Genomic DNA, 19,930 nt, shown 5'->3' on the forward strand with positions numbered 1-19,930 from the left:
GGTAAAGAGTGCTTTGGCAATACATAGCTGGGCTGGGCAAAAGTGTCCCCCACTATTGAGCAAGTTGGAGGGCAGATCACTGGTTTTGGCAAGCACCTTTCAATCAAAGCAAGAAACTTTCATCAATGCTGATTACAGCTGTATAGATCCTTCCATTTATTAGAATATCTTTTAGGCACACTAGGGCAAGAGTGTCTGAGATCTTGGGCGTGCTACAACAAGGGCATTTGCCCTGTCACCTTCTTTGTGTTGTCATTTCAGATCGGTGGCAGAAGCCCTCAAGACTGGTGGCACTGTGGAGCCTGAGTATTTTGACCAGGTCACCATCTACTTCAGTGACATCGTGGGCTTCACAACCATTTCAGCCCTCAGTGAACCTATCGAAGTAGTTGACCTCCTGAATGACCTTTACACTTTGTTTGATGCTGTTATTGGAAATCATGATGTTTACAAGGTGAGAAGTACCCAGGGGTGAGGATCAAATCATAGCTAAGTCAAACACTCAAAATTTGATTCTACTGCTCTTTCCGAACTTCAATTTTATCTTTTTTTAATATCGCGGTATTTGTTAGGTAGAGACAATTGGCGATGCCTACATGGTTGCCTCAGGGCTCCCAAAACGGAATGGAAACAAGCACGCAGCTGAGATAGCCAATATGGCCTTGGACATCCTCAGCTCAGTAGGAACATTCAAGATGAGGCACATGCCGGACATCCCCCTCAGGATACGAATCGGGCTGCACACAGGTAGGCAGAGGCACTTGCCTGCACCTAAACATCAAAGAACTCCCGCACAATTGTATTTCCAGCTTTGAATGTTTTCTTCCTGCTCACCCTAAAACTGAATACCCTTAGAAGATGCTTAAAAATCTTCCATAGCAACAAGGGCATTAAAATGGAAGTGCAAACACAAAGCAGAAAAGTGGCTAAGTGTCATTATGGGGGAAAATTGTGTATTCCATCACTGTCAGGAGTTACATCAGAAATGTTAGTCCCAAGGGTTGCATTGTGTGCAAGTGTGGCTTTTTGATGTGCCATAGTATTTTCACTGGTATGATATGGAGACATCCAGAAATGTCTTTGTAACTCTGTTCTGAAATGAAAAAAAATGCATAGAAAAGCCATCATATATAGTGAATGAAGAGATTGGGGATGTTTATTTTAGGTAGGATGTAACTGGAAGAATATATGATACAGCTATAAAAATAAAGTTATGCTATAAAGAAAGTAAACTATCTCTAATGCAGAAGTTACAATCTATTAAATTAACGAAAAAGTAGCTTGTTTAAAAATAAGTGGTTTTTTTTTTTTAACAAAGTGTAATTGAACTCCAAAATAGCAACAAAATCAGTAAGATTGCAGTCATCATATAACTGAAAGCATATGATTTTAAATGGTCTGGGATTTTAAATGGAGGAAAAGACATCTGCTGTTACCAGAGAGTCTGTATGTTTTGTAGAAATATGAACCTTCATAATTTTATACCATAGTCAGCCATTAATAAATTTCTCACAGCAGTTCATCATTGGACTTCCTGCTTCTTCCTCTAAAGTACCAGGTACTGGCCATTGCTGGAAGCAGAATAATGATTAAGATTGTCCAGCAGTCTGATCCAGTATTACAGGGTGTTTTTTTTTTATCCTGCTGCCTATCTAGTAATGCCCACATTCTTGCAGCTGTGGCACTGCAAGTGTTTTGCAGAAGTCAATATCCTGTCCCTGTTGTAAAGTGAAACAAGAACAAAGGAAGTATCTCACACAGAATACTCCAAGAACAGAGCTGTGACTTGAGCAGAACAAAAATCAATATTTCATATCTCCTAGACCATATAGCTTCTTCTTTTGGAGTTGTCTCTGAAAACTCATTTCCTTATTGTTTTCTTTGCAATATGAGAGTCTCAGCTGACCCTTTACAGAAGTCCCAAATGTTAGGGAATGATTGCAGACACTGTGAGTTTTATATTCTTGTAGGAATCAGATGAGTCTATGGCCCCAGCTTGTCTTGCCCAGAGCAAGAACCTCTGGAGCTGCAGCAGCACATTTTCAACATGGGAAAAGAAGAATTCAGCATGCAACATCTGCTGCTGCCTGTTGACAGCACTTCTGCAATGCGCCTTCCATGCACCCAGCCAAAAATCTATCCCTAGGCAATGTGTGCAGGGGGTTAGTTGTTTTCAGTTGTTTTTATGGACAGTTTTTTCAGTTATGTTTTTATGGTGTCTGGAAAGCAGTGCTGCTATGAGCCGTTGTGTAGGGTGTGAGAAGAGGGAAAGGAGTTGGTGTTCTTTTTATAAAGAAGCAGAAGCCAGATCTTGTTTTGCACAGATCTGTCAATGTCGAGCTGTCATGGGAGTAGCAAGAAATGCATGTTCCAAGGCAAACCAGTTCTCTGAAGCTCTAAGACAACAGAGTTTGATTAACCCTAGACCCCATTTCTCCTGAGGAAAGAAATATGAAGAGGGAATCACCAGCATCATGAAAGCACTGAGGAAATGCTTAGGGAGAGGAGGGCTTGGCTAACACTTTAACCACCCTGGAAAGGATGGAGAATGGGTGTGACCACCAGCTTTGTGGGCCAGCTGCCCTCTGGAAAGTGGTGCAGAGAAGAGCTTGTGATCCTGCCTCTGAAAAAGCAGGAAATGCCGTTACAGAGTGGGCTGCCCACGTCCCTCCTGGCTGCTGTGTCTTCTCTGACCACAGTGGAGAGCTGCAGCTCTGGGAACATCTGCTGGCCCATGCACATGGCCTCCTCGTGGCAATGCGTGGGTAAGGCGGAGGACAAGAAGACCGGTGTTTGGTCTGCAGTTCCTCCCCTGCTTTAAATGCACTCTGTTTTTTTGGCTTTCCCCTCTCAGCTCCACTGCTGGTCCAGAAAAACTCAGCTGACTCTGCTGTTTCCACTCCAGCTGTGTCTGGGCTGAGACTGGATGGCTGGGGAAGGCGATGGTGAGAAGACAAGCATCTCTGTGGAGGCCTAAGGGGGTCTGTTTATCGGTCAGGCTCTCTGGCAGGCAGCCCTGCATTTTGATCAAGCTTATTGACCTCCACGGCACCACTGATGGTTGCTGCAGAGGCTGAGCCAGCATGGCTCATTAACTGACCCTGTAAGCCCTGGCAAAGCGCCATTTCAAAACAAACTGGAGAACCTGTATAATTAAACAACTAGGCCAAAGCATTATCGTCACAGGGTGTCTGGTTTCCTCTGAACTTGTTACTGTGGGAGATTGGTATCTGGAAGTTTTAGTTAGCCCTTTGCTGAGGCTGTCTAGACGGGGGAACACACAGGCAGTGAAGGCAGCAAGTGAATGAACTCTTGGATGCTTTCGACACTGAGAAGTCCTTTTGTCACGCTTATACTGTAAGGTGATTTGAATTAATCACTTTCTGCAACAGGAGGTCAAGGTAAAAAGCAAAGCTCTAGAAAGATATTAGAATCATGGAATAGTTTGGGTTGGAAGGGACCTTAAAGACCATCTAATTCCACCCCCCTGCCGTGGCAGGGACATGTCCCCCCAGCCCAGGCTGCCCACAGCCCCACCCAGCCTGGCCTTGGGCACTGCCGGGGCTGGGGCACCCCCAGCTCCTCTGGGCAGCCTGGGCCAGGGCCTCAGCGCCCTCAGAGGGAAGAATTTCTTCCCAACGCCTCCCCGAAGCCTCCCCCCTGCCAGGCTCCAGCCGGTGCCCCTCGTCCTGTCCCCCCAGCCCTGACAAAGAGTCCCTCCCCAGCTTCCCTGCCCCCCCTGCAGGCCCTGGCAGGCCGCTGGCAGCTCTCCCCGGGGCCTTCTCTTCCCCAGGCCCAGCACCCCCAGCTCTCTCAGCCTGGCCCCACAACAGAGCTGTTACAGCCACTTGACCATCTTTGTGGCTCTCCGCTGGACTCATTCTAATACCTCCATGTCCTTCTTGTGCTGGGGTCCCCAGAGCTCAATGCTGGCCCTATTACCTTGCCCTAAAAATCTTGCCTGTTTTTGGTTGTGAGCTTTGCAGAAATGATTGGATGATTGCACTGACTGATTAGAAACCTAAATTTAGACATCCATGTGTAGGTGTTTCCAGGACTGTTAAACGGCCTCCACTGTCTCTGTGGTTGGTGGAGATCTGGAGGACATGATAAGTGGGCCTTGGAGATCTGTTCAGCTGCAGGAGCCTTCTCTGTGGTGAGCAGAGAGGTTCTTACAGCGCAGTTAACTGCATTGACCTGGCCTCCACCAACTGCAGTTGGAGCTCAGATACCTCAGTTTGTGCTTCTTAAAATAGAATCAAATCCTCCTCAGTAAGAGCTCGGTTTCAACATGAGCCATTTATTCTCATCTTGTAACATCTATTACAGATGGAGCTTTGATCCTTTCTGAGATTTCTAAGTGCAGCACTATGCCATTACCCAGATTACGCTGGGAGAGTTAGTATTTTATCAGGGGAAGCTCTTTCTGAAGTATGAATTAAAATGTCTCCATCAAGACCCTTTTGTATGCCATAGTGAGTACACATTAAGGACCAGTTATGGATGCATTAGGTTCTTAACCCAGCAGCATCAGCAGTGCCTTTACAGTTGTACTATAGAGGTGTCTAGACTGCCAAAACTAGACCCTGAAAAATCTTCCTTTAGTGCATATCGCTCCTCTCCTAAAGAACTTGAACAAAAGTAGAGAGTACTGGTAAGAGTGAGAATTAAATTAGAAGATACTCTGAAGGGCAGTGAGTTTTCAAAGGCTGCACAGCATGTTGTTGGCAGTAAAAGCATTAAACCAAGTCCTCCTGATCTGCAGCATTCCCTGCATGCTGTTTCATCCAGACATGCTGTTGAAAAGTCCTTGTAACATTTTTGGTATGAAGCATTCTTCCTCTCTATTTTTCAGTTTTTGAGTAAGTGATGTCTCATCAGGCAGGAGTTAAAATCAGTCTCCTCTCAATTTGCATCCTCTCAGTTTGCATCTGTATATTGTATAAAAATACTCTTACTTTGACTCTGCAGTAACATTTTTTCAGAGATCATAGCAATAGGTTTTCCTGTAAAGTCCTCCATAACTTTCAGCTTTACAGGAGTGGTATATTTCAGAGTGCTTTTGATTCCATACATGCATATATGTATATATACATTAAGGTGAAAGTTAAAGTGTATGTGTGTGTGTGCCTTGATGGAGTTTCATTTTCCTTAAAATGCATCTGAAAACTATATGAGGAAACAGTTATTTTGGGGGCAAAGAAGGTTAAAAATCACAGTTAAATTGCTTGCTTTGTTACATTGTCATAAATACCAGGCAGCAAACGAGTAACTGATCTCACTTCTAAATTAGGCTACAATTATTTTTTAAACATTTTAACCTAAAACATTTTGTTTTATTAAAACCTTATATATAACATACCTTTAAATATTGTTGATGATGTACTACATTCACAACTCTTGTAACTTTGCACGGCAAAAGGTTTCCTAGATATCAGTTTTGTGAAATCTTAACGCAGAAGGATCATGACATTGAGGAGGTAGGTAGGCAGAGCCTGAAAAGACATATGTCATAAATGCCTTCAGTGGAAAATACAGAAAGGCCTGTCTTTTCTCTGCAGGACATCCCACATCTCGTAACATTACTGAGAATATTATTTTTTGTGTGTGTGTATGTGCGTGTGTTTATTTTGCAAGCCTGATAATTTAGAATGTGGGTGATGAAATTTAGCATCTCATCCTTCAGAGCCCAATCCAAACATTAGCTGATCCAAGCGCCCAGATGACACTTGTCTATGCTGCTTGGCTGTCACACTTTACGTTCTGTGTATGTGCACCTTCAAGTGAATCCTACATGTATAACTCTTGCTGAAAACTTGGCACCAGTTCTTTGGGAGCTACTTGGAAGGGAGTGATCTTGTCTAAAGGATGAGAGAGAGGAAAAATAAATAGCTTTTGGCTAGACAGGCAAGCTAATGATGTCTTCCTTTCCAAGGAGGGGACACAGGGTGGTCCAGCATGCTGCCAGCATCTCTCGATTCCTAATGCTGACTCTCAGTCCTGATTCACTGGGACACAGGGCATGTCACACGATCTCAGCTTCAGCTTTGTCAGATGGAAAAGGAGGTCAGAGATGAATTTTAAAATGAGATTTCAACAGTCCTTGAGCCTCCATGAACTCTGAATTAATTTGTCCCAGGTGACAATGAACTGAGACAAGAAGAACTCTATTAGGCATAAAACACCACTGTCCAATTCAGAGAAATGACTGTATTTTGACTGCTTGTAACAAGCATGAAGGCCAATGACATCTTTAAAAATCCTTCTCCTGTATTCCCAAGTGGAAATTTTTGGATATCAGAAGGGAGGATGGGATTTGTCTGGGAGTGAACCCCATGATTTGTACAGTATTATCAGTTGGATTATGTCTTTCAGGGCCTTGTGTGGCGGGCGTTGTAGGTCTGACCATGCCACGGTACTGCCTCTTTGGAGACACGGTGAACACAGCATCGCGAATGGAGTCCACAGGCCTGCGTGAGTATTTGGGACGATGCCTGGGGTGGGTGACTGACGAAATTCTCAGGGGAGATGAAGAAATGTGCATCTTTAGCTGTAGGCAGTACAACTGAATCAGCTTTGCAGAAAGGGGCAAGACCAATGACAAAATTAAAAGCAGTCTGAATGGGAGGGTGTCAGCTTTGCCCTCAGACATCAGTCTTTAAGACAGATGAAACATTTAGTTTTAGCCTTTTTCCTGCAAAATCTCAAAAAAAAAAAAAATGTTCAGTCTGATCCAGTGACCAGTGTGGCTCACACCCTGTATTCTAGCTACAGTCCTCTGATTTGGATTCCCTCAACCCAAACGAACACGAATCTTGCCTTATATTTTTCTTCCATGGGGGCTGCTAGTTTTATCTTGCTTTCAGACTGGTCAGTGCTGAGGACCCTTCATTCAGAGCTGTTCTTGTACAGTAAATAATGCACCTACCTTACTGGCTTACTGGCATATTTTGTGATGGCTTCATTTATCAGCAGTAGAAACTCTTTGAACAAGTGGTGGCATGTCCTAACAAAATCCTTAAGATTCCCTTCCCATTTGGGTTTTCTTGATGTCTTTCTCGAGGGTTGATGTTCCCTCATGTTCTTGCCATTATTTTCCCGTGGCTTCCAGTTCCAGAAGTGGAATATTAATCTGCATTTCAGTCATACGCATACACAGATCTGTTTTCTGCTGGTGTCCTTGACTTAAACATGGACCTGGAAACTGTAGTGGATGAACTGTGGGTGACACAGTGGACAGCTAGGGACAGCAGTGTCAGGGCCCTGGGTGAGATTTCAATTGGCTTTTGATGTTCAGGCCATCAGTACAAGCTGATTGCCAAAGTCGAAGTGTCTCACATGTTTTAACCCTTGCTCTTGACATTCTCAGCAGTTCTAAGAGATTAGCCAGTGTGTCTAGTTTACAAACTACAGGAAGTCTGTGATATTTAATACTGAAATCTTAAGGACTTGCCAGGCTAGAAATATGTTGTAGTATATATGTCACATTAGAAATTTTCTTTTTCTGTCATATAGCCATCACATTTCTAGTTCCAGTGATTTCAACTAGTCTAATTAAGACTAACAATTAGACTCATAATTAATTAAGGAAAATTGTCTGTCTTATGATTATGTCTGGCTTATTTTAAGAGGCATGTACTGAATTGAGAAAGCAGTGGAAAGGAAGAAATACTAATGGCAAGAGAGATATTTGAAAATTCTCCAGGTTTATTCCCCTGGAAATGCAAAGTCTGAGACTGGAACCTGCTAATGCTGCAGAAACAAAAAGATCTTTGTACATTAATAGAAACTTATACATATACACAGTAATAGGTATACTGTAGTTTACTGTGTCACGAAATGTAGCTCAAAGCTGTGGTGTTCCTCTGCATCAGTTTCTTAAGCTGATATTCTTTTTTTCTGATCATTCTGATCAACTACAACAATAAAATTATAAAACTATTATGGGAGAAAGTATTTTAGAAATATTTCCCGGGTGTTCAAATCAATTGCACAGCAACAAATTTCAGTGAGTTCCAGCAATGGCTGTAAAACAAACTGGGGAGATGGGAAATTGATTAAGATTTCTGCCTTTGCCCTTTTTGTTCATAAAATGTTAATGGCAGCTCTGGGTGGAATCAATTACTGAAAAGTCTAGTTGAAGCTACATATATAGCCACATTGTCGTTATGTCTCATTGCAAACTCCATCTCTTTGCTCTTAATCCCAGCACCTGTTTTTCATATGATGCTGCCTGTCTGGAGCAGGACTTCAGTTGGTTATTTTTCTTTTCTTTCTTGCTGCCTCATTACACTGTGACAATAGATATTAAAAAAGACATTCTTCATTGCAGCCAGCACTGTTGCTCAAACACCATTTGCTATCTTTATGAAGAGCAGGACTTCCCATGCTTACTCTGTCGGTGTCCTTCCCCACGAAGTCACCATTGTAGATCTCCTCTTGCACTGTTCTTGTTACAGCCTTACCTGGAGGACCCAATCCATCAGCATCATACTCTGTGTCAAGGAGCACCACACATCTTCTTGCCAGCATGCCTTGGAGAATTTTTCCTTGCATGTATGAAGCGGTGGGGGGGTTCACAGTGTGTGAGCAGTAGACTGATCCATCTGTTTTGCTTTCCATTCCCAGCTTACAGAATTCATGTCAGCCAAAGTACAGTGGATACACTTCGGACTCTAAATGAAGGCTATGAAATCGTACCTAGGGGAAAAACAGAACTGAAGGTAAGAAGGCCAGGGCTGTGTGAAATGCTTCATAAGGGAATCTTCTCGCTTAAGGAATTTTCATGTTAAGCTTTGTTTGGCCCTTATCCACCACTCTTCCATGCAATCAAAACATTCCCCAAAACATTCCCCATCAGTTGCTTCAGTAAGTGAGGTAATTCTTGAAGGACCATGGAAAAATCGACAGTGTCAAGCACACAGATATATGCTATGTATCTAACTATTTATTCTAAAAATCGGAAGGAGAAAAAACTGTTGAAAAAGTTGGTGGCAAAGGCATTTAACAATGCCATTCTCATCTGAAAGCTTCTGTTGTGAGTAGATTCCTGGTGGAGAGGGTGAGTGAAAAGGCAAAAGTCTTTTCCCAAGTTATTTTTTTTTCCTGGCCTTTTGTTTCTGAAGTTTATAGGGAGAGTTTATCTGAACCTTAGATCACATGCCAAAATTCTTACCCCTGCCAGCCACTGCCACGCAGACAGAGTTCTGCAGGATATCAAATTCTGCCTATTAGTCAAGCCCAGTTCTGTCACCCTCTGTTTCATTTTAACATCATCCTTGAGTAATACTATACACACAACAAGGTGCCACTGGTTGCAATAGGACTGCTCTTTCTCAAGGAAGGAACCATAACAAAAAAAGGTCCTGAGTAGAATTTACCAGTCTTTCAGTGTTTATCAGAGAAGTGTAAACTATTGGCAGAGAGAAGGAAAAATGGTCAGGGTATAAGGCAACTGTATTCCTCATTCAGAAAGAGCTTGTTTTGCCTCTTGAGGCTGATAAATACCATGAGGAAGAGGGAAGGGATTATACATTAGAGAACTCCGCAGTTCCAAAGCATATGATGGGCTTTTTGTTTGTTTTGTTTTGTTTTTGAGGCATTATGTAATCATGGGGGACTCACAAAGTTATACGGGATTTTGTTGAAAAGATGCATATGAAGGCTAGGGGTCACTTGTTCTAAAGTCAGTATCTACAGTGTATGCGTGCATCTCCACCTGAGCTCTCTGTTTTCCCTGTCAATGAGAGCTGTAGGTACGAGTGCAGCATCCTTTCAAGGTAGACATTCAGAACAGGCCAGAGGAAACACAATGGAATCTAGAAGTGCGTCTTAATTCTCATGATTTCAAAGGGTACCTGGTGACTTGCTCGCCTAAAGGTATCCATATTATGGAGGTTTACAAATGGTTACATGAATTAGTACCTTCAACTTACCCATAAAGGACAAAGTGGGTACATTCCCCTATTGACCATCCACTCACTCTATGAAATAAGGACTTTTAAGAGCACAAGAATACCTCTTAGCATTCAAAATTTAACTAGTTTTCAGCCAGAAATATTCCCAAAGTTTAGAACTCTGTTTAGTCCATTGTTGACAGAAGATGCTACTTTTCACACTGTCTAAACCAGATAAACTAAATAATTCAAAACATCGCTTCTCCCCGTATGTAGTCAATAGAAATAGGAGGTTTGCTTACCTTAAACACCTACAGTAGAAAGTATGAATATGGCCCCAGCTCTCTCAACAATCTTTTATGAAAAGTGGAGTCATGTCACCCAAGTTTATATGGCTCCAACTGGGTATCTGAGGTAGCTATTCCAGGTTTATTCAATTGAAAGACACCTTTACATAGTCAGTAAATTGGCACTTCAGGAAATTATTAACCTGACTTGCTTTCAGTGTCCAGTTTTTGGGAAGATGGATGTCACCTTAGAAGTATCTGTTCTCCTCCACTGGCTCCAGTCAAGGATGATTGACTCTGATATAGTTGTCTACATTACATCAGATGTATCTCACATTAAAAGTTAAATTATTGATGCAGGGAGAGGAAGTGATTATTCTGATAGTCATCCCAGCAGCAGCTGTAAAATCTTTCAATTACTGATGTTAGTACTGAAAAATAAGATGATTAGAAATCTTGTAGCTTCTCATTTCTATTAAGTTGTATAGTTTCAATGACCCAGGTTAGTGAGAGTCATTTGTGCAGTTTGAACAAGGCCTCCTCTTTAAGGACAGTGAAATTAAAATTATCCCTGAGCCATTGCAAAAGAGAGGCCAAGACTTCCAGCCATGCTCTCTCTCTGGATATATACGAAGCCCTCAGAAACCCAGTAACAAAATTATGTATTGAGCAGAGGGTGGTCTGAAAACTGCTCTTTATCTGGACTTTTTTTATATTATTATTTTAGGGTAAAGGAGTAGAAGACACATATTGGCTAGTTGGGAAAAAAGGATTTCTGAAGCCCTTACCTAAACCTCCTGAAATAAAGCCAGGGTAAGTGTGACTTCATCACTGTTCAATACATTCATTAAAAGGTCACTGTTGGAGTTCACAGGCTAACTAGCAGTCTTTCCGTGGTGTCTATTTACAAAGTCTGCATTGTTTTTCTTAGGCTACCTACATTTTTTCAGGCATAGTACTGGGACTCAGAAGTGGTGCACTTGCTTCAACACTTCTCCTTAATCACAGTTCCCAAGAAGTGGCATGGAAACTTGTTGGTTTTCCCCCATAGTCCATTAGAAATGGAGCACCAGGGAGTTCCTTCCTGAATGTCCTTCCTCTTCTGTGTGCGTACAGGAGATGTACTGGTAGAGACACTTTCAGGCCTCTTCTTTCATCAATGTATGGTGACACTCAGATCTTTCTCTCATTGCATCAAACTTCTTCAGAAGACACCATCCTCATTACAAACACATTTCTTCCCTGTATCACTGTTCATTTCAACCAAACAATAAGGAAATTGTTTTGATTTAGAAATAAATCAGCATTGTATAATTAAAGACTTAACAATGTTGCCTCCTTATAAGAGGTGATGAGCGAAGATTGCCTACTTGAAATTCATCCAGCCATTTTGCACCTTTGCAATGCCTGACTTTGCAAACTGAGCGCTCCCTGCTTGGCTGTCACATGCTGAATGGCTAGAAAGGATGTTGTGGTCAGGACATGAAAACCAGGAGTGGGATTGGTTTGACAAGAACATTGTAGTCACCCACATTAAAGTTACTCAACCGTGACTGCCTTTATAGTCAACAAAGAGAAATAAATGCTTGGAGGGTGTGATTCGACTGGCCTGCGTAGAGTAAGATGAATTGCCCTTGAAAGATGCCTGTTCTTGTTGACCGTAAAGAGGTCCTACAGTGACTAGCTCAGAGATGGATGTCTGACAGCAAACAGGATCTGTTTTTGCTTTGACTCTGACTTCCCTTGAGTAATCTTGTTCTTGCCTCATTTCCTGTTAGTAAAATGAAAAGGGCATTTATCTCCTTTTGCAGATAATATTTAACTCCTGGGCAATTGCATTCAGGGCAGCCCATGTGTTCAGAGCGCTCCCAGAGTTTTCCTGGGATAGCATGGAATTAACAGCATTTTGGGACATATCTTTTAAGGTATCTGGGTGTCAGACAGGGTGGAAGACAGAAAGTGACTGGAAAATAATTGTGAGAGAAGCACAGTGTTTCTTTAACTCGGAGGCATTTGTTACCAGTGATGCATTTTTAATGGGAAATATGAAACCTGGAGCAGATTTGCCAGATTATTGGAAGGTGTCTCTGCCTTTGGCACGAAGTTTGGAACTAGATGATCTTTAAGATCCCTTCCAATCCAAACCATTCCATGATTCTATGATTCTATAATTACCAAGGTGAATTGTCGTTCCATGAAATCAAGGAAGCACCAAGATTAGGTCCTTCTCATCTGTGTTTTACCATCTAAAAGTCACTTGTCAGGCCTCTGTTTAATGTTGAGGTTCCTTCTAAAGCCCCTTAAAGAGACGGTCTTCTGGCAATGTGTGCCTGTATTTGGTCGGATTTATGCAGGCCAGAGCTAATTCTAAACAAGGACTGTAAATGATAGAAAATATATCAGGTAATGGGGCTGGAGAGTGGGGCAATAAAAAAATTTCTCCCACACAACCAGGATCAAGGGATCTTGAGCATCCTTTTATAACCTCAGAAGAATCTACCATTAACACTGCCGAGAGGGAGGTGATCTTCTGCTCTTGCCCCAAAGCCTTGATCTTCACAGTTCTTTTGAAGTATTTGTGTCCCCAAAGATCCTAATACAGCAGTTGAATGAATGTGAGAGTAATCAGACAAAAAAAGCAGAGTTCTATGAAACTGAATCTGTTCTAGAGAAGGGTTCAAAATGAAAACTAAACCCTGTAGAAGCAACTGGATAGCCAAGCAAAGCAGATAATTGGAGAACTGCCTCATGCACAGGCAAAGTTATTATTGGGGAAGGATCAGAAATGGTGCCCTGTTTTCCAGCCTTATCTCAAGGTTCAATTTTTATGTTTATGTTTATGAGATGTTGACAGTTGTTCCTCTGTTATGGCTATATCTTCACCAATATGGTATTCAAGACACTGCTTGACACTCACCTAAATTTCCTCATCTGTAGGCTTTTGAGCTAACAAAGAATTAATTCCTCCTGGATAAAGGAGTGAATTTCTCTTCTACTCCCCTTTTCACCTCATCCTGAAGCAACTCATCTTCCACTTAGTCTTTCCTTTCTATGAGATCTTGCATGATCTGGTCACTCATAACTGTTGGGATCAGTGAGCAGAAGTAGATTTTCTTCTTCTGTTCATAAGAATGCATGAAGAATGCATTCCTCATCACTTCATTCATCATGGATCACCAGAGCTAGCAACCCTCCTCTGAGAGGTATGCTGAGAGGTACTTTCAACTCATCGTTTGGCTTTCTGTTTGAACTCTTGACTTAGACCACCAAAGGAATCACACTCATTAAGTATTGAACAACAAGGAAAGTGGAGTTGCTTCAATGAAGAAAGTTTCAGCTCTCAGACTAGGAGATTCCTCTTACCCAAATGATCTTGTAATGCCTATTTTAACGTAATTTGCCTGGCAACCATGAGGGGTATTTTGCTTGAGCATGTCCTTAATTCCTGGTGTTCTTCCAAGAGCTGAAGGTGCCCATTGCTCAGAAAAGAATGGTTGCCAACAAGGCTGGGTGAGGGTGTTTCTCACACTGCATAGTCTGAGGAATTTCACAAAACAGAATTAAGTTTAACTGTATGGCTACACACTTTCCCATCTGTCAGCTGGATTACCTTTACTGCCAATGTGAGCTCTCCCCAGTCATTCCAGTTGAGAGATAAAAATGGCATTTGCTTGTCTCATGCTTCATTTTGCAACTTGGGTGATGTAAACATCTGCAGATGGTCAGTTATGGTCGTGCTGAGAGCTGGTGCTTGTTAAGAGAAGCTTTATAAATTGTGTTTGGTTTCATGCCCATACTATGGAAAGACAAACCTTTAGGCCATGGATTTAAGGTTTGCATCCTGGGGATGGAAGTGCTGTGTGAAGAAAGGTCTCAAAGTAATTCTAAGAAGATTGATTTCGTCTTCATAAAAATTTCTGGATCTGTGTCTGACCCCATGAGTTATCTCCTAGAACTCATATGAACTTGGACTATTTGATGAGCTTAGTCTCGCTGACAGTCTATTAATGCTCCTTGCTGTCACGATAAAACCATGAGTAGTGTCCCTGACAATACTCCATGAAATATGGAGTATTTAAGACCTTCACTTCAGAGGTTTGTGAAAAAGACAGCAGGTAACATCAAAAAAAGTGCTAAATTTATTTCCCGTGTAGAACCCATCATTGTAGAACCCATCAGCCAAAAAAAGCTGAAAGCTACAGTCATTAGTAGAAGGATTTCTTGACATGTGAAATCAGTTTACTAGCTCTGGTGGGCACTCACAAGCAGACCTATGATCAGGTAGCTCATATAGCTGTTCATAAATATTTATAGATTAATCAAGCTACGTTATCTCACTTCAGGCTACCGCTGTGCTTGCAGTAGTCTTGGCGCCCTTAGATCTGGAGAACAAACCTGGACTTTACATAGATGATAGACGTTGCATATATGAGTCTGCTAGAATCCAAACTTCAGCAAATGTAAAAATGTGGGAGGATATTCAGTTATGTGCCTTGGCTAATACCAATAGCCCATAAAACACTGGGAAAACAACCCCTTCCGGCATTGCTGAAATTACTGAGAGAATATATCTGATTATCTAGTAATAAACCTCAAGCCATAAGCAAATGACTAACAAAGGAACAATTATTGCACCTACATAATTTGAATTTAATTGATATTCACCAACATCTGTGTTTAATCCTAATTACAGACTTATTGGAGGCATTAATTGGAGCATTCTCACTGATTTTCATTGTCTGCACTAGGCTTTCATACATTTGCAGTTGCATAAGGAGGTTTGGGTAAACACACATTACTCTTAAAAGCCAGGTGCTGTGGGTAACGTTATTCACATAGGATACAATGCATTTTAATTAAGAAGAAAGTAAATTCTATTAAATTACCTAATATGCTTCTTTCCACCCCTACTTTCTTCCAACCATGCATAAAATCAAATGAACGAAAACACTATTCATAAAATTAACCTTATGCCAAGCTGCTCAGGGTCTGTGTATCTGTTCTCAGAAGTAAAAGCTTACTGGAAATCAGGTAAGAAACCCTTTCACATGCTATTTGTAAGGGATAGGGTGGATATTCATTAGTAACCCCAGGACACAAGGAAAGCGGAAGTTTAATGCCCAAACTGCAGTGCTGCCTCCTGCTCCAGAGAGCTTTCTTTTCTGAAGGTTAACCTCCTTTATGGGTCTGGTCAAATTGCAGTTTTACCTGCTTTATATGAGACCTTTAGGTTTTCTTTGCATCAGAGAAAGCAGTGCAGGCTGTTAAACAGACTCCTTAGGCCTTTCCTTGCTCCAAGGCAAATTCCTACACCTTACGTGATAGATGTCTACCTTGTGATGGGTATTATTTCTCCTCCTTTCTTGCAGCTTGTTAGGATTTGTGTTGCTGCATGTCAGGATTGGGTTGGGGCTCCATGGTGCAATAGTCACATAAGGCAAAGAAAAAGGCTTTCCACAAAAGCCTTATACTTTACTGGAGGAAATAACAGCCAATTGGGGTGGGCATAGAGAAGTCATACCAACATGATGAAATAGCAAAAGCAAGCATGATGAACAATTGAGCAGCTGCCTACCTGTAGACTAGATTATTTTTGGAGATTTCACAATCAGATAGGTTGGAAGGAAGGTTGGGAGGTTTCTTTGAGGGTACACCAGGAGACTAGTTTTGGGGCTGAAGAGCAGACGAGGAAAAAGCACAAAGATGCTAGATTACAAATGTGAGAAATTAGATTGGGGCACTCCTGTTGCCCCCAACAGCACAATGAACGTGATGTTAGACAAATCTATCGGATATAAGCCTCATCTAGACTGAACCATAAATGCTTTTGGCAGAGCACTGAAATATTATCTACTACTAAGAAATATTCAATAGCCATTGAAATTCAAACAAAACAAATAAACAAACCACAGCCTTCAACAGGGGAAAGGATCGTGTTCATTTGCAGTTCCAGGGAGTTAAGTAACACAAAGGGTTTTCTAACTTTCCAACTTCTATGATCCCATTTCAGAAATCCCTTGCTTTGGTACAGAATACAGTGCTTTCAAGCAGCAGGAGCCTTCTATCCCAGAAAGTAGTTTTATCTGGGAACTTTCCCCTTATGACACTATTTTAAATTAAATAGAATATCAACTAGAGAAAAAAAAATACAATTCAGTGATGAAATATATAGATTATGGTTCCTCTCAAGGGTTTCTAACCACAAACACAGTGCCCAGGGAAAGAAAATACAATGGTTTTGGATTGTTATTATCGAGCCCAGATCCCTGCTCTTGAATGAAACCATGCAGAAAGTCTAAAGTCCAGAAGAGCCCATAGGACAACCAGTCCAAGATCATCAGAAATAGTAAGCACAACATGAAGTGAGAAATCACTGAAAACTGATGGTGCAGCCAGGAAGAGGAGAAAGTTTGGGGGCTTTCCCATCCTCCCATACATGAGGGCCACCCTTGGAGAAAGCACCAAGAACTTAATTGAAAATGAAATGGGTTAGAAGCAGTGAAGGATGCTCAAAGAATCCATGTCCAAACACCAAATGATAAATGTCAGGAAGAAGACACCCGTTGGGACAACAGGGCTTCTTATTCTACCCTACGGGAAGCTCTCTGATTCAGTGTCTGTAGGAGGCACCCTGGCAGGATGGGAGAGGATCAGTGCAGAATCTTTACTGTTGCTGCTGATGCTTCTTTCTGAGCAGCAAGTTAAATGATTTCTCTTCAGGATCCCATTTGAAGGTTTTTACCCAATGCATATTTTAACCTGAAATAAAGAGCTTGTAGAGCAAACAGCAGTGACTTTTTTTTTTTTTTTTTTTTTTTGCTGTCCTTAAATGGCTGGACTTATATAATAGCATCACAAGATTTCATAAAAAAAAAACTTTGTATAACATATAAGAAGAGTTTTTTTGGAGAAATCAAAGCATATTCTGGCTCATAGGCTTGATCACCCAATGGCAGAACAGATACTTTTTATTTCACAATCAATGTTTGCTTCTCAAATGATCTCTGAACCCCTAATACAACAGCAAGATGAAAAAAAAGGAACGTTCTGGTCATGTTTATGGCATAAAGCAGGTGAGAAAGAAGATTTTTTATCTCTGAAATTTGATCATTTTAAAGGGGGAAAGAGAAAGAAAGTGACTCATCTTCCTTTGAACAAGACTCTGACTTGGAATGCAGTTGCTTCAGCTGATTTATTTAAACAGCCTCTTTATGAGCAAGCTGAGGCTTCTGGAAGAATTGGCTGTAATATTAGATTAGAGAATTGCTGCCTATAGCAAGAAACCCCAAATGAAGTGTTCAGAAAGGAAGCAAAGTCAGGCAGGAGCACTGCCTAACTGGAAGATGTGATTCAAAGTGTCGCCCTTCCATCTGCAGATATTCGTACACATTTAGGGAAGGGCAGACCTGAAATTGTGCTGTGTCTGGCTGTCTTTGTTGTCCACATTCTGGCATGCAGGTATCACCTCAGACATGCCTGAGATGTTCCTAGATGTGCCTGGTAGTTTCTCCTGTCTCACCCAAGCAGGCTGGGAGGTGAAGTGCAGGGTGAAGGATGTTTTTGCAGAGGGACAGAAATAGAGCAGCAAACAGCACCTTGGTGGCAAGAGGGACTTGCAAGAGTAGGTCCTGGGTGCAGGAGTGCATTTTGGGGTGTTTCTTGCTGGATCTGCCCACACTTCCCATGAAAAGTGAAATGTGGGGAAGCCTGAGCTGAGATGTAATGAGCTGCCCAAGATCCCTGCACCTTGCAATAAAGCATGCCTTGCTCCAGCACAGAGGGTTGCGTGAGCTGGGGATAAGAAAAAGAGAAAGGAGGGCAGAGAAGACAATGTCTTCTGCAGCTGTTCTCGCCAACGGGTAGAGGGTGGCCAGGTCATAAAGATGCTCTCTGTGGACCTGAACTTTCCCCATATAACTGGGAACTAGAATTTGCTCTGGCTGCCTCTGGTTCAAGCCAGGAGATTGTTTTTTTCAATGCTTAGGAAAAAAATAAATGTGGTTCTGTTATTGTAATACACCACATTCAGGAAAGAGAAGGCAAATTCCTTAACTTCTCTGGGCAGCTGCTGTAGGACAGGCAGGAAGATCGTGTCCAGGGAATTTGAGTGCAGGACTTCACATGAAATTTTCTCCAGCTGGCTTCAGAAACAAGGTGGAGGGAAGAGAGGATCTTGGAAAATAACAGCTGACAGGCAGAGGGGTTTTGCAAGAGGTTAGGATGGAGGATGCAGAATCAGCAATCTCAGTTATTCAGACACTGGCAAGTTCGGGAGATGTGTTAGTGCTGTTTGTACTGGATCTTCCTTCTTATTTTTGTGCTGTGGATTGTGCCAAGTCATTATCAAATGGTCATTTGATATTTGTGTGAGCGGTGTTTGGAGCTAGAGCTCAGATAATCTGATATTGTGCTTGACTCACAAAGACCCTGGTGAGGTCTTGGCCTTCCAGTGGGTCACAACCTCCTGCACGATCGTGCAGAAACAGGCAGCAACTACCTCCATTCCCCTGTGGATAAAGTCCTGGAGAGTGGAATCAAAGAGCAAGTCCGCTCGTGCTTACCCTTTTGTGACTGAATTTTGCCACTGCTTGCATAAAGGGGCTGGAATAGAAGTGTTCCTCCTCCCAGCCCAGCTGGTAGGACATCGGTTTAGGTAAAGTTATTCATCTCTGGCATTAGACACATCCATCTGAGCTCTCTCATCTTTTAGAGTCACTGTAGAGAAATGGGCACTTCTAGGTGCCACTCTCCTGCCCTACAGAGGACATCTACTTTGGGATAAACCCAGACTGTGACCCAGCAGCTTCTATTTTCCTCCACTGGCTCAGAAGAGAGCCCAAGATTTATGGCTCCCATAGAGAGTTCTCTGTTGCAGGTAGATAAAGCTCAGTGGGATGAATCCCATGTGAGCTGTAGATTCCCAGAAGAAGCCATTCCTCATCCAGCCCATCAGGATTATGTCCTCCAGGCTTCCCTGTCCTTGCAATCCAGCCCTGTGGGCTCCAGCAGTCATGGGAAGTTTTATAAATAGAAATCAGTGTTTCTATAAGAAGGAAAGATGTTCCCACAGCTGAGTATTTAGGTAAGGCATAGAGGACAATGTGGTTGGATGTTACCATTTGTAAAAAATAGGCAAAAAAAAGCTGAAACCTGTGTTCTGTCTCCCACCAGAAAGGTGGTTAAGTTTGTGCTAAGCTCTCAGGGCAAACTGGCAGTCCTGAGGGACATCTAAATAGGATTTCCACTCAGAAATGTGCCCATAGCTTTGAGAGCTGAGAATCTCTGAAAGCATCACCCCTGTGGAAGGGCAAAATGCACTGAGAGAGGAGCTGGACTAACCAAAGGCAAGATCTTCACAGAAGTTTGGTTTTGCTCTTCCCTTTGATGAATTAAGGGGGGATCAGAGGAATAATGGAATAAGTCACTGAGGGTTCATCTTGTCAGACACACTCAGAACACAGCCATCTAATAGAAACCTAGTTTGAGCTCCTCCATCAACAAAGTCATTTATCTCATCCCGGGAGAGGTGTGTAGGACATGTCAAGTGCCCTCTGGAAGTGCCTGGCTATACAGATTACAAAACATGTCTGTTTCAGGGCAACTTCAGGACATTTAAAATGGAATTAGCTAACCTCACCCTTTGCAATAAATTGAGCTGAAGTGGTACAGGAGGGGAATAAATGAAATCTGAACAAGGCCCAACATTTGCTTCCCTTTTTCACACCAGAAGACACTTACATTTCACAT

At 42.1% G+C, this 19,930-nt stretch overlaps 1 protein-coding gene across 1 annotated transcript in view; it reads left to right on the top strand.

Moving 5' to 3' along the window:
- Window positions 1-19,930, top strand: part of GUCY2F (guanylate cyclase 2F, retinal) — a 50,197-nt gene that overhangs the window by 21,720 nt on the left and 8,547 nt on the right. Inside the window, exons 13-17 of the mRNA XM_080590380.1 lie at window positions 262-454; window positions 573-747; window positions 6,376-6,474; window positions 8,629-8,723; window positions 10,911-10,996. Of these exons, the coding sequence (XP_080446506.1) occupies window positions 262-454; window positions 573-747; window positions 6,376-6,474; window positions 8,629-8,723; window positions 10,911-10,996 (648 nt within the window). The remainder of the gene's footprint in view (window positions 1-261; window positions 455-572; window positions 748-6,375; window positions 6,475-8,628; window positions 8,724-10,910; window positions 10,997-19,930) is intronic.

The sequence above is a fragment of the Anser brachyrhynchus genome (assembly GCF_964034855.1).
Source record: "Anser brachyrhynchus genome assembly, chromosome: 1".
Classification (NCBI taxonomy): Eukaryota; Metazoa; Chordata; class Aves; order Anseriformes; family Anatidae; genus Anser; species Anser brachyrhynchus.